Genomic DNA, 13897 nt, shown 5'->3' with positions numbered 1-13897 from the left:
GTAAGAAAGAAATAGCGAGATAGAAACTAGGGCAAATCATCAGGTCTTTACTGAGTGTCTAAATACTAGCTGTGGATTTCTTTCGTGAAACACTTTTAGATGTATGGTAACACAGAAGAACGTCCCTGGATGTTTTGTGGGATACAGCTTTAGAGGATATGGTGGCACGGTGGAAAAGATACAAACACCTAATCTAATGCAGATTTAAGTAAGCAGACAGGCTTCTATGGAAGGAAGCAGTTTTTCCAGATTCCTTGGACCTAGGCCATTTAAGGCTTTATAAATCAAAACGAGCATTTTAATTTGGAAACACAACAGGAGCCAATAAATATATTGAAAGATGAATGCAATGTATTGATTTCTGGCTGTTGACATTAGCAGACTTGCCGCTGCATTCTGAACCAACTTGAATGTTCTGAGTGGTCTTCAAAGGAATTGCAGTGTGCAATGCACTGCAGTAATCCAATCCTGACATGCTTAGATCATGGCAAGGTCATTCCTATTCCAAGAAGGGAAGAGACTGAACACTAGGAATCCGGTCCTGCTGCTGAACTTTTAAAAGCCGGGACGGGGGAAGTGCCTGAATGTGAGCTGAGGGAGCCTCCACCAGGGGGAGCTCTGCTAGCAGAAAAGTGCTCCACCTGATGGCCATCCCCCTACACTGACCCCACCTTACACTGTGTGACAAAGCCCTACTGATTGTTTGGAGAAAATTATTGAGTTACAAGGGGCTGCAGGATGGGGTGATACAGGTTGTGTGAACTGCTTGGTGCTTCTGCAACCATTGGCTGCGATAGGCAATTGTACAGGGCAAGTCAAAGTCCTAGGTAGCATCAGAAGCAGACAGACAGAAGAAAGCTCTTCAGTGTTTTATGTGACAAAACATCTTGAACAGTGGAAAACTTCTAAGCAAAGTTTGAAGCTACATTAGATGCTAATAGACCTATTACTTTATTAGGATTTTGCTCTTTTCTGCCCCCACACCTTTTTCTTCCAATATATAGATAGATAGATTTGTTCCAAAGCGATTCTCATCAAGATAGTTAAAGTCAAATTGTAAGCCAGTTTAATATGTTTCTTTCTTTTAATCTCCATGCCTTACATCTTTAAAGGAGCTTCAGTCTTTTAGAGCTTGCCTTGTTCTTCTTTTCATTCAGAGACATTTGAGCAGATATATCACTCTATGCTTATTAACTGCACTGTGGCCGTTGCAAGCTTCTTGGGATGGGTGCTGACTACATGGGTTCACTGCCACATTTCTGTTGAAACAATCTATGCCCTAAATAACTTTATTGATGTCTTTCCCTGGTGCCCACAAACCCTCTGAGCCCCAGGTCCCTTGGTCATGATTGTGGTGATGGTAGTTACCTTTTTCTCCTTGGAAAACTACATAGAGCTGAAGGAGGAAGAGTGACACTCTTTCCTACTCTCTTTTTCAACCCTATATGTGCTTTTCAAGGCTCAGATTAATTCCAAATGGATCTGATCTGAGTTTCACCCAGAGGCCTTGGGAAAGTGATGTGTGTGTGCATGGAAATGTACTCATAGCCTGGTGGTGGTTTTGCTTAGGCAGTAATTCTTGTTGCTTCCATTTTTGTAACTGCACTTGTTTATGACTTTCAGCTTGGATGGTGGGGAACTCTTCAGTCGAATTCAAGACAGAGGAGACCAGGCGTTCACAGAAAGAGGTATGAAGGGATACAATAGATTTCTTAAAGCTTAACATGCGTTGACAATTTAAGTCTTAAGACTTCAGGCACAACTGTTTACTTTTTAAGGCAGAGAAGGGGGACCACTGGCCCTCTGTATGTCAAAGGACAAACAAACTGGAACCTGCAAGTAAAGGACTGAGGTGGATTTCCGATTCTGGACTAGCGTTCAGTTTGCCAGTTTGGATGTCATGACGAAGTATGACTAGAAATGACATGGAAAGGAAACCATGAGCTCATACTTTTGTTTCTGATCACCTGAATTAAGTCTGTGGTCAGGAACGTGGCACCACGTTCTCTTGCCAACAGCACCCAGTGATGTGGAGGAAAGGTGAGGAAACATCAAGGCGGGTAAGCTATGTAGATGTTGTGGTGGAGAAGAGGAGGACCACACCATGGGGCAGCATCAGCTTCATGTTCTTCGTCACATTTGTTTCTGCTCTGAAACCTGACCAGTAATGTTCTTTGTTCCCTCTAACGCCTTATAATCTGGGTATTTATTAGATGGCGGATGCCTCTTTGGCTGCAGAGCAAAATGACCCGCTTTGTTTTCTTATCTTCCCCAGAGGCTTCTGAAATAATGAAGAGCATCGGAGAAGCCATTCAGTATTTACACTCAATCAACATTGCACACCGGGATGTTAAGGTACTCTTCTTTTTAATATACTTTTTATTGGTTTTTACACATATTTCCCAAACATAACATCCCATTTTAAACAACATAACAAACCTTTGGCTATCGCAGCCTAGGACTTCCATCAACCTCGACTGATGGTTTTCTGACTTCCTGGATGCGGTCCACACCAAACTACTAACTATTTCCAAAGACTCTGACCAAATGAAGGTGTTCCTAAGGTCCAGACACAATGCTGTTCATATCACTTGGCCTTGTGTGGTGGTGGTTTTCAGTGCATAACCAACATGGCAAAAGGCGTCCTGATTAGGACCATGGTAAGGAGGAGGATTTAACTATGTGCCCCAGCCATGGTTCTTATTCAAATTGCTCTAGCCTCCCAGCTCCTGAAATTCATTTTTATGCCAATGTGAGCTTCCTTCTGGCTGCAAATAGAAGGCACTGGGAGATTGGGACTAACGCCATGGCAGGAGCAAAGAGTTAATTCCCCCTTTCCTCACATGCCTTTAGCCCAGTCTGGCTCCCCCCAATACACTGGCTATTTATTAGGGGGGAACTCTGGAAAGCCAAATGTCATGTCTAATTTGTTATGTCAAATAATTTCATGTCCAGTTTGACCCTAAAAATCTGGGGTCATGCATGTGTAGTGGTTTGGTGGGAGTAAGATTGGATTATTTCATTGCAACCAATCCTTACACTTCATGTGATGTGTGCAATTCATGTGGTACCAGCAGTAAAATGCCAGCAACAGATGGCTTCTGGAATAGTACTAAATTTGATTTAGGAGGTCTAAAATTTAATTGAACCGAACAGTGGCACAAAACAAATACTACCTACCTCTGATATCAGCAGTGTCTGCCAGCAAAGGAGGAAATGTTCCTTTATTTTTATGATTTGAAAGCATCCTGAGAAGATGTAGATCCAAACCCACCCACCCTTCCACCTGGGTTGGTCTCTGAAAGAGGAACCCCTTCATCCTCTCACTGACCAGTACTGGCAGCTGCTTCTGGTGCAACGGGACACTGTGACAGAAACCAGATTGCACAGAAACACCGTTTACCTTTCCACCGCAGTGGTACCTATTTATCTACTTGCACTGGTGTGCTTTCAAACTGCTAGGTTGGCAGGAGCTGGGACAGAGCAATGGGAGCTCACCCTGTCATGGGGATTTGAACTGCCGACCTTCCGATCAGCAAGCCCAAGAGGCTCAGTGGTTTAGACCACAGCGCCACCCATGCTTTATGAGTGGATGGTGAGGGCACATGTTTGTCTGTGCTAGTTTAAATAGGCAGCCCTTGCTCGCTTGTCATGTTAACAGAGAGGGCAAAGCAAGGGTAGCATATTTAAATCAGAGCAACCCCAGTTTAATTCCTGAAGAGACTGTGGGTAAAATTAATACCTCCAGCGTTATTGCACTAGGTTCATGTAGGCAGGTGCTCTGGAAGAACCTTCTCTGGATGTGGTTTTCAGCTAATCAGAGACACGTGAACAAAGTCTAGAATGCAACCGCACTGAGGAATAGCAATTGTGCAGCTCAGCATGGTAAGGAAAAGTTAATGAATTACTGGAAGAATGCTAATTTGGTTAGGTGGTTCCTTTTGTCTAGAACCCACCCCTCAGGATATTTGGACTAAGATTCCTTGTTAACAGAAAGGGCTCCCAAGCATGTTTTTTTTAAAATAAAAGGTAGATTCTTTGTTAGATTTAGGACAAGGCTGGAAAAATCCAATTGCTGTAATTATAATCCACTGCCCCTGAGGCAATAGGATGGGCTTGAAAATGTTTCCCTTTTCCCTGCCTGTTACATAATTCTACATCACCTGCCAGCACATTCTTTCTCTCCTAAGTTATGAAATTTAAAGTCCTCAAAGGCTATGGAACCGTATTTTTAGTCTTGTTCTTTTTGGCTCTTCTCTTTTATGGAGATGCAGGAACAGGTGCATGTTATTTAGATAAAGAATATCAAGAAGGGGGTATTCATGTGGACAACTCGAGCCTTGGTTTCACTGCACCACTGCTGAAACATCTAAAAACTAACACACACCCCGCGCTGAACAGGGATCTGGTTGTTTGGGTCATAATCTGCAGCTGTGAATAGTGAAAACAGAGCTCTAGATACATATTGGCTCTCTCCACTGCACACACATGCCTGCTGTGGATCTTGATCTATATTATTAATATTCAAGGTGCAAAGTATATGTTGATCATTTTATGCTTTCTGAAACAAAATATATACTTGCATACACTGATAGAAGTTGAGAAGTGGGCGGGTATACACTCTCAAGTGTGAAGGGTAGTTTTAGGTTCCCTCCCCCATATATCTTCTCAATCTAAGCCGTTCACATTCTAGTTTACTCTTGCTGCTGCTGCTGCTGCTGCTGCTTCTGCTAATACTACTACTACTACTTCTACTACAACACACACACACAGACACACACACACACACACAGAGAGAGAGAGAGAGAGAGAGAGAGAGAGATTTGCAATACTCAAATTCAAATTCAAATACACACACACACTCCATTAACATGCCACTTGCATAGACCAAAGATTTTTACATACCGACCATGTTCCCACCTAAGGCGAAACCATAGTTTAGCAGTCTGTGGCTGAGCCTGAATGAGCCACAGGGAAGCAGCTGGAGGACTTCAACAGGTATGTGTAGCGGTTTTTCAATGAGGCTCATCCATTTAACACTAAAACATGGTTAGATGTCAAAATTGAAAACTCTCTGTAATGCTGCCTACTCCCTTCGTGGCTGAATTCCTGCCCACCAAAAGTTCACAACCTTAAGCTTTGTGCTAATAAACATTACATAACATTTCATTCGCTGAACAAATGGGCTAGGGAACGTTGCATTTCAATAAACTGGTCAAGAGCCTTGTGGCCAACACTTATAAAGAGTTCAGAGACTATGTTTACTTCAGGTATTTATTTAATTTGGGAGGGTAAATTGGCAATACCACCATTTCCCCTGTAAATATGTGTTTAATTCCTCTGTTCCTCTATAAATCCCTCTAATGTCCTAGTGTCTGCTGTAAAAGACTCTCTGAAGCTTTGACCTTGCAAATATAAAACGCATCATCTCTTGAGGACTGCAAATAAACTCAGTAGCATAAGCATTATAGGGAATTGTCAATATAATCTGGATCATATACCTAATGTACACAGATGTGTAATGGCATCTGCATAATTGCAGCTATTGAGAGGGCCTTTTCAGTTGGGGATGCTTGCCTGTCACTATCATGCCTTTCTAGCACCAGGAAAAGACTGTTTTCATTCCCCCAGGTCTTTTAAAAATTTCATTTGGATTGTTTTCACTTGCCCCTGTTAATGCTGTTGTTTCTTAGTCTGTTCCTGTTTTTTATTCATAGCTGTGCTTCACTTTTCTACTGTCTTTAAATGTCTTTGAAATGACTGTCAGGCTTCCTTGGGAGTAATTTTTACTGCAGATGCATGAGGAAATGGTATAAATCAATAAGCAAAGGTTAATGGACACCTGATCATTAGTTCTTACCATGTGCCCAGCCTAGGGTCTGCAAGGTGGTGCAAAATATAGTTTTCTCTTAAGCTGGTTTTGCTTATTATGTCTTGCAGCCAGAAAACCTCCTATACACCTCAAAAAGGCCCAACGCTGTATTAAAACTCACCGACTTTGGATTTGCTAAAGAAACCACCACACATAACTCTCTAGCTACACCATGCTACACACCATACTATGTGGGTAAGTAAACCATTGGAGAGCATCACCCGCTTCTGAGACATAAGAATTGCAACCTCCAGCACCTCTCTTTTTCATAGAAATAGTGATGGTGAGCTTCAGGGCACATGTACACTGCTGTTGCATTTTGTAATAAGAGCAGGGATGGGTTTTTCAAGATTTTCAAGCAAGCAGCCCAATCATTTTATTTCATTTGCTACATCATTTAAACTAAATGGCATCTCTCTCAAGTTTAAAACCTCAGCACTGGGCTGCAGCTGATTGGGCAAACAGGTGAGCATGCTTCAAAAGCTGGTCTCTATGTGCTTCCAATAGATTGCTTGTGCTGCCTACTTAGTATTCTGGAAAGAAAAGGGATTGGCACAGGGTGAAACCTTTAACAAAAGCAGCCAACACAGGTGTCACTATCATGTGGTGACCAGATTGAGGTTGTGCAGGTGATCCCCCTCATCCTATAACAGTTTCTGGCCTGGGAAAAAGTTGGGAAATTATTATTATTATTAATTATTATTATTATTAGTTTGGGGATTTAGTTCTGGTCCATTTTTAAATGGAAGAGAGAAAAGCAACGCATCATTCAATTTCAAAGGCTAAAACCTCTGGTCACTTTTAAACACCGTATTGGCCTGAATATAAGTCTCACTTTCCCTCCAAATTCTGACCTTGAAAAGTTAAAGTGTGGCTTATATTTGCGACCTTACAGTATGCAGCCAGGAGTGTGAGGCAAACAGCAGCAGGAGCGTGGCAAAGCGGTGCCCGCCCCACATGTAGTCCCCCGTCCTCTCCCCCAAGGCCAGGAAGGGAGAGAGCGAGGAAGGGGAAAGGCTGCCAGCAATGCAGCGTGGCTACCCCCCCCCCCCCCAGTATGCAGCCAGAAGCAACGAGGAAGGGAGCCGCTTATATTCGGGTATTTTTTCTTTTTCCCTCCTCCCTCCAATTTTAAATGTGCAGCTTATATTCGGGCCAATATGGTACTTTTCTGGGACCCTTTAATGTCCTTCGCTGGCAGTTTTATAAATGTTCTATGGCAAACAGCCTTGGTGTCAGAGGTTTTCCCATGAACTGAGAACTAATATCAAGTGCCAGGTAAAGTGTATCCAAACAGCATATTATTTTGCAACTGTACTCCAGGCACAGTTCCAAGGGTAATAAGCTCCCCAGAGAGGGGGACAGCCTGTCCTCTTGAAGTGTAAATGTCTGAAAATTGTACTGATAGCATGTGACAAAGTTGTACTGATAGCATGTGTGACAAAGTTGACTTTGCATTTTGTTTTCATCTCCTTTAGCTCCAGAAGTACTAGGCCCAGAGAAATATGATAAGTCCTGCGATATGTGGTCCCTTGGTGTCATCATGTATATTTTGTAAGTCTATTCTTCTGCACTGTACTGCATGGCACAGTTAGTTGCTTTGTATATTCTCCTCTGTGTGTACTTGCTCCTGGCAGGATTCAATAAAGTTCCAAAGTTAGGGATGTTCAGTCTTCTTCTGGGATATTCTTGAGCCAGTTAACTGGGAAGGGCTGTGCTTCCGGCATGTTCTGTTTATTGAGTCATTGAGGAAGATCCTTTGTCAATATCAAGGAAAAAAGCACAGATGATGCTGGCTGATTCAACACACTTTAGGAACAAGCCCTAGGCGGTAGAAATAAAATTGGATGCATTGATTGTGGGGAAGATGAAATTGGGAATATTTTCCAAGGCCGCTGCCAGAGGAAGAAGATACCCTGCCTCCCTTGACTGCAAGACGAGCGGCAAAGCGGTGGAGGCAGAGGAAGAAGGAATCCAGTTCTCATGCCTGCAGAAAGGAGGAGAGAGGCAGGCAGAAGCTGTAGTTTCATTCCACCCATTTTCTTCTGTCTGCATCTCTCTCTGTCTGCCTCCCTCCTCCCTTCTGCCTTAGTCTTTCTTGCAACTGTGCTAGGAAGGCTGTTGCTGCTGGAGCCAAGCTTTTGCAACTGAATTCGTGCAAGAAACATGCACATGTGATATGATTACGTTGTACTTGGAGCACTGCTTGTTTTATATGCTGAGTCATTGCTAAAATGTTTGTCCCAGTTGATGAGCTACTAATGCACTGAGACAACGGCTCATAGAATTTAGGCCAGGCATATCCTAAATCGGTTTCGGGGGCCTAATATGGCCCCCGTGGCAGCATATGTCCTGGGGTAAAATCCTAATAAAGCTCAGCAATTTCAATCCTAAAAAAAAAGCTCAACAACTTTGGTCGGCCCTCACACATGTTCACGTCATCAAATCTGGCCTTCTTTGAAAAAAGTTTGGGCACCCCTGATTTAGGCAGGTGGTTTGCAGCATGCCACACCTCAAAGTGGTTTTAACATTGAAAGTACCTTGGAACCTGTTTTTCCTAATGTCCTTTTAGTTAGTTTGCTGCTTGGAGTGCATTTGTGCTGAAGAGAAGGGCAGGAAACATGCTAAGCAAATGTGTACAAGACAACATGTTTCCTTATCCCACTGATGCTAGTGCTTTCTTGCTGCTCCGTGTATAGCACAGCTGTGCCCTTAACCTGTCTCCCCAGGGCCCTTCATCATCCAGGTTCACAAAAGTTCACAATTCAGCTTTCCATGTTTGCCATGGGGAGTGCTCCATTGCTTTCTGTCAACAAGTGTAAACAAGAGGGACCTCAGCCTTTCTCTCCAATATGAGCTGTGGGTCAGGGCTAGTTTTCCAGTGTTGCACTGTGCCTGGAAGTACAGTGGAACTACAGAGATGATTCCCCAGGTCCAATAAGCATAAAGATCAGAGATAAGTCTCGTGTTTGCTCTTTGATAGTAAACAGCAGGAGCAGGGTGTTCTCTCTGACGTTAGGACTGTGGTCTCACAGCACTAAGGTGGAAGATCAGGAAAATGCTGCCAGCCCTTTGACAACTTCCTGTTCAGAGAGTGAGCACAGAGTTATCTCTCATCTTAGCACTGTATTGTTTAGATTGGAGATAACAGATGCCAAGTGACTGACAGATAGGCGTGGTTTGCCAAAAATGGCCTCACAGGCCTAAGGCAGAGAGAGGCCTAGCAAACCTAACTTACAGCCTTAGGCTAGAGGTTCCACACTGCTGTAGTGGACTCTCTTACCTGACAGCCTTTTATAGTACAAACAATAAAAATGATACCATTTTGGGGGGGAAGCACATTAGATCAGTTTGGCATTCAAAATGGACTTCTCTTCTACATGTCATTTCTCTATTTTTCTCTTTTGCCCAGGTTGTGCGGGTACCCCCCTTTCTATTCCAACCATGGTCTGGCCATTTCTCCGGGCATGAAGAAACGGATCCGGATGGGTCAGTACGAATTTCCCAACCCAGAGTGGTCAGAAGTATCTGAGGAAGGTAAATGTTTGTGAACAGAAGCTGCTATTCTCCTCTGAAAGGGAAAATGGGATTTCAAAACCTGAAAAAATGTGATTCTCTGGGCTAGGGTTGGCTAACCTGTGGCCTTCCAGATGTTGTTGGAATACAACCCCCAACATTACCCACCCCTGCACTAACCTTATTCATTCCTTGGCTCTCTTACCTTTCTTGAGTGGCCTTTTTATTCATGACTAAGCTATGGCTCAAGAGGAGGCGTTGCTCTGGTTCAGAGAAATTGTTCTGGGCCACCATAGCTGGAGTGTTTTGCTGCCAGGGAAGAAAAAGTGCCTGCTGCCCCCATAGCATGGCTTCTGTTAAGTTGTGGGTGAACATATCAGACAACACAGCGATTCTTCAAACAGCTCTTGTTTATTCAGAGGCCAGAACAGAACTGAACTGAAGGGTTCAGTCAGCCTGCTTATATAGAGCCTCCAGTACAACGTAACTGTAACAATTTTCTAAAACTATCCAATCACTGAACGTCACTTTCAATCCCTTATTTGCATAACTATCTACAGTATCCCCCTGCTGGCCCAGGGTGAGAACTTCAGTACATAACAGCTTCTGCTTTTCCTTTGCCCTGCCTTTCTCTTCTTCCTTTTCCTTCCTTCCCCTACGGGATTCTGCTCCTGTGTTTGGAGGCTTTGGCAAGGTGAGGGTTCCCCCTGGACCTCCACACCCTAACAGCCCATGGCCAGATTGACTCTCCCCACTCCCTTTGTTATCTTGTGCATGCATGATATAAAAAGGTTGCAACATGGAGAGTGGGAAAATGAATAAAAATAAACACTGCACCCCCCCCAAAAAGGCCAGGCCCCACAATGTCACACATGACAATTCTTTCAAGTACATTACTCATATGTACTAAAATTAATTAGTATTAAGAGTCCTCAGAGTACTTTTCATGTGTTATCTCCACAAGCAACGTATTTGCTCAGGAGAAGTCCCTTCAGGTTTTTATATGAGTCAAAGCATGTTCTCCTTAAAATAGACCCATCCCTTTGTGTACATTGTCTCTCCTTTTGCCGTGCAAGCTTCAGGATTTCTGCAACATCTGAAGAGAGCTTTTGAATGAGGTGGCGAGACACAGTGTGTGTTGTTGTTAATGCTGTTGCCTTTCCTCCACCTTCAGTTAAGCAGCTGATCCGGAATTTGCTGAAGACGGATCCAACCCAGCGAATGACTATAATGGAGTTCATGAATCACCCTTGGATCATGGTAAGAATCCACCTGTCATTTCTCAGGAAGAAAAACTGACGCAGAAGCCTAGGCTGAGAAACATGAGTGCAGGGAGTCTGAGGTAGCTTTATAGATAGAGGGGAAACATTTTTCAGCTCAATCGCCAGTTCCATTGTGAGAAAACTCCTGCAGCTGCATGCCAGTAAGGGGGCAGGGGAGAGAGAAGAGAGGCAAAAGTGGATGGGGCCAGAGGGGAAAGTGGGCAGAGCACTGGGTGTAGGCCAGCCATGCAGAAGTCCAGCCATGCAGAAGTCAGAGGCTTCTACAGTACACACACCACTACATCCGATCAGGCAAGGGGCATGATCACCACCCAGCCAGTCAAAAAAGGACAGAAGAAGTCTTGGCAAGTCCCAAGGACTGGAAAGAGAGTTTCCCAGGCCGGAGGCTCCCCAACCACTAGACTAAAGCTCCATTTGTCTTCCCTCTGCAGCAATCAATGCAAGTGCCACAAACCCCGCTGCACACTAGCAGAGTTCTGAAAGAAGAGAAAGATCTTTGGGAGGACGTTAAGGTAAGTTGTCTGCAAGTTTCATCTCACACACTGCTAAGCAGCATGGATGAAGGTTACACAACTCCAGGTGTAAGTGATTGTGATCCTGTCCATCAGTGCTGCAAGCCACTCCTAGCCTGTACAGTGGAACCTCAGTTTTCGAGCATCTCGGAAGCCAAACGATTCAGAACCCGAATGCCAAAAACCCGGAAGCTTCCGCAGCGTGTTTTTGCTTTTTTCCCCAATGGATTTTGCCAACTGCCCATTGATCCTTGGTTTTCAAACATTTTGGAAGTTGAACGGTCTTCCGCAATGGATTACATTTGAAAACCGAAGTTCCACTGTAGTAGGTAATGCCAGATATGCAGACTTAAAGGCCCTCCTCACTCTACCACAGTCTGAACTTGGAAGCTGGCTTTTGTGCCCATTGTTAAGTTACAAATAGGATCTTTCCTCTGGATGACAGTAATGCCTGAAGCTAGAATAATTTGGCTAGCCAGATGTTAATTTGTTTCCTCTACCTCACATTTGTAGGAGGAGATGACAAGTGCCTTGGCCACCATGAGAGTGGATTATGAACAAATCAAGATTAAGAAAATCGAAGATTCCTCCAACCCATTGCTTATGAAGAGGCGGAAGAAAGCAAACCCCGCTGAACCTACAGCACTCCCCCACTGAGGATTCAGTAGAGCCAAACCTGGTGGTTGTGAAAGCAATAACTATATCTATATATTTTTAAAAACAAATTGGAGATAAAGACTGTCATATCAAACACATGGAATTCAGATCTTTATACCAGACTAGTTGTTTTTTTTTAGCTGCCTCTCATGGTTCTGACCTTTCTGAGGTCCAGCAGGAGACAGCTGCTCTATGTACAAAACATACTTTTATGTTATTTCCCAGCCCCTGGTCCTGTAGGGAAATATTTCTGGTAATCAGATTTTGTTTGTTTGTTTAGTAACATCCCCCCTTGGTTTTTTTTCTCCTTCAGAGACACTGAAATTCCTGTGATCACCATTTAAAGGTTAATAATATAAATAAAATATATATAATCTATATTTTTAAAACTACTGTAGAGCTGAAATCAAGATAGGAGTCCTGTGCTGAGTACAGCGGTTGTTGTTTTAGAGTTAAAGGCTTTCAGTTTGTGTCGACAACAACAACAAAAGGCCAGGGCTGTTGAAGAATTCCACCAGAAAACAAAGGCACTGACGATACTGTGGTCTTCATTTAACATCAAGAACTTTTCCTTGGCTGATGGACCTTAAATTCAGTTTGGGAAGTTATTGTCCCAAGTACAATAGGGCTCCTTAAACTGAAAGCCTTCTGCCTCTAACTGTGCAATCACAGGATTGACTTCCTCTCACTTGTGTGTTTGTGGATTGTATGTAATAATGTGATAGGATGGATATTGTAAGTATAGGCAGGAAGGCCCACCCCCTTCTGTATTCTACCTTGAAGTTTTGAGGGGTAGTGTGTGGGGAGGGTCTACGAAGCACCCAGAATTCAGTTATGATCTCAGGGTTATTTGGGTGGGTGGGAGGGATGGAAAGTAGGTGTTTGTTGAGTGGAGACGTTCATGATTGATCTGTTTCAATAACTGATGCAGCCTTCCTGGAGCACTACATCAGAATATGTCCTGTTGCCCAGTTTCCACCACCATCTTGTGCAGTGTTAAAACTTAAGACCTTGATGCAGTTCTAAAGATCTCATGCTGCAAGGTTGCAGGCTCATATCCTCCACTCCAGCTGTTTTGTTGTGGCTCTTGCATCGTTGTTCTGTGTTGCTGTTCACAACCATCCTGATCTTTTACTTTACCAGGAAACTGCAACTATTTGGAGCACATAGCAAAAGGCTCAAATCTGAGATTTGCATCTCATTGGAATATAACTTGGAGCTCATGTGGGACAGAACCTGCCACATGCACACTCTGATATGTGAAGAAAAAACAGAAACAGTACCATAAAAATGAGTCTTTTTTAGATGGATTCCTTAGCATCTTTGGGTGTTGAATAGCCAGATGGCACAAATGTTAATATGGAAATATGATGATGGGAATTCTGCCTAGAAAACCAAAAAGTCTCAGCTGAAGTTTGAAGGAGGGAATTGACATGTGCTGCAGACTTGGGCACATTTGTCTAAAGTCAAGCTCTCTTGAGTCTTACTCTACCTGTACCTTAGGGAAGAAAAGCAGGAAAGTATTCCTTCACATAAACTTTTGCCTCATTATGCTGGTGGTCAATCCCTTTTTCTGCCTCTTTCTGTATATCTTTAGTCCATGAATGAATATCTTTTGCCACGTTTGTTTCACTGGCATACTAGTGTTTTAAAAACACACACTTTCCCTTTTTTTTTAAAGAAAGGTTTAGCTTTTAGGTGGCATTTTAGACACTGTATGAAATTTTAATTTGTAAAAAAAATATGTTTTAATTTTTGTTGTTGGTGGTGTCTCATTGCTGGAAAAAAAAATTATTTGCTCTGCTTTTCCCCCATTTTGGATTAAAGACACCCAATACATCAGAGTTTGTGTTTGTGTGATCCATGGTGGGGGGTGGGGGAAGCCAGAACAGGCTTTGGTTCAGAAAGGGCTGGCTATATCTGTAGCACAGAAGTGTGATCAAAGAGTTTTCTACCAGTTATGATTTTAATACAGATCAGCTTTTCACATATAATGAGTTGTGGATTATACTAAAGACAGCATGCAAGCAGGGAGTTTCAGACATATACCAGCAGTG

General features: G+C 43.2%; 1 protein-coding gene and 1 long non-coding RNA gene across 2 annotated transcripts in view; one reads left to right on the top strand and one right to left on the bottom strand.

The window, feature by feature from the left end:
- Nucleotides 1-13682, top strand: part of MAPKAPK2 (MAPK activated protein kinase 2) — an 89206-nt gene extending 75524 nt beyond the window's left edge. Inside the window, exons 3-10 of the mRNA XM_079979860.1 lie at nt 1624-1688; nt 2276-2355; nt 5941-6067; nt 7351-7426; nt 9285-9409; nt 10563-10648; nt 11103-11183; nt 11697-13682. Of these exons, the coding sequence (XP_079835986.1) occupies nt 1624-1688; nt 2276-2355; nt 5941-6067; nt 7351-7426; nt 9285-9409; nt 10563-10648; nt 11103-11183; nt 11697-11840 (784 nt within the window). The 3' untranslated portion in view covers nt 11841-13682. The remainder of the gene's footprint in view (nt 1-1623; nt 1689-2275; nt 2356-5940; nt 6068-7350; nt 7427-9284; nt 9410-10562; nt 10649-11102; nt 11184-11696) is intronic.
- Nucleotides 2361-5925, bottom strand: LOC307218116. The gene is made up of 2 exons (XR_013839787.1): nt 4906-5925; nt 2361-4742 (listed from the first exon to the last, which is right to left on the bottom strand). It is a non-coding gene; the product is annotated as an uncharacterized lncRNA (long non-coding RNA).
- Nucleotides 13683-13897: the final 215 nt, after the last annotated feature.

The sequence above is a fragment of the Podarcis cretensis genome, assembly GCF_951804945.1.
Source record: "Podarcis cretensis genome assembly, chromosome: 6".
Taxonomy (NCBI): Eukaryota; Metazoa; Chordata; class Lepidosauria; order Squamata; family Lacertidae; genus Podarcis; species Podarcis cretensis.
This window is presented reverse-complemented; position numbering and strand designations above follow the sequence as displayed.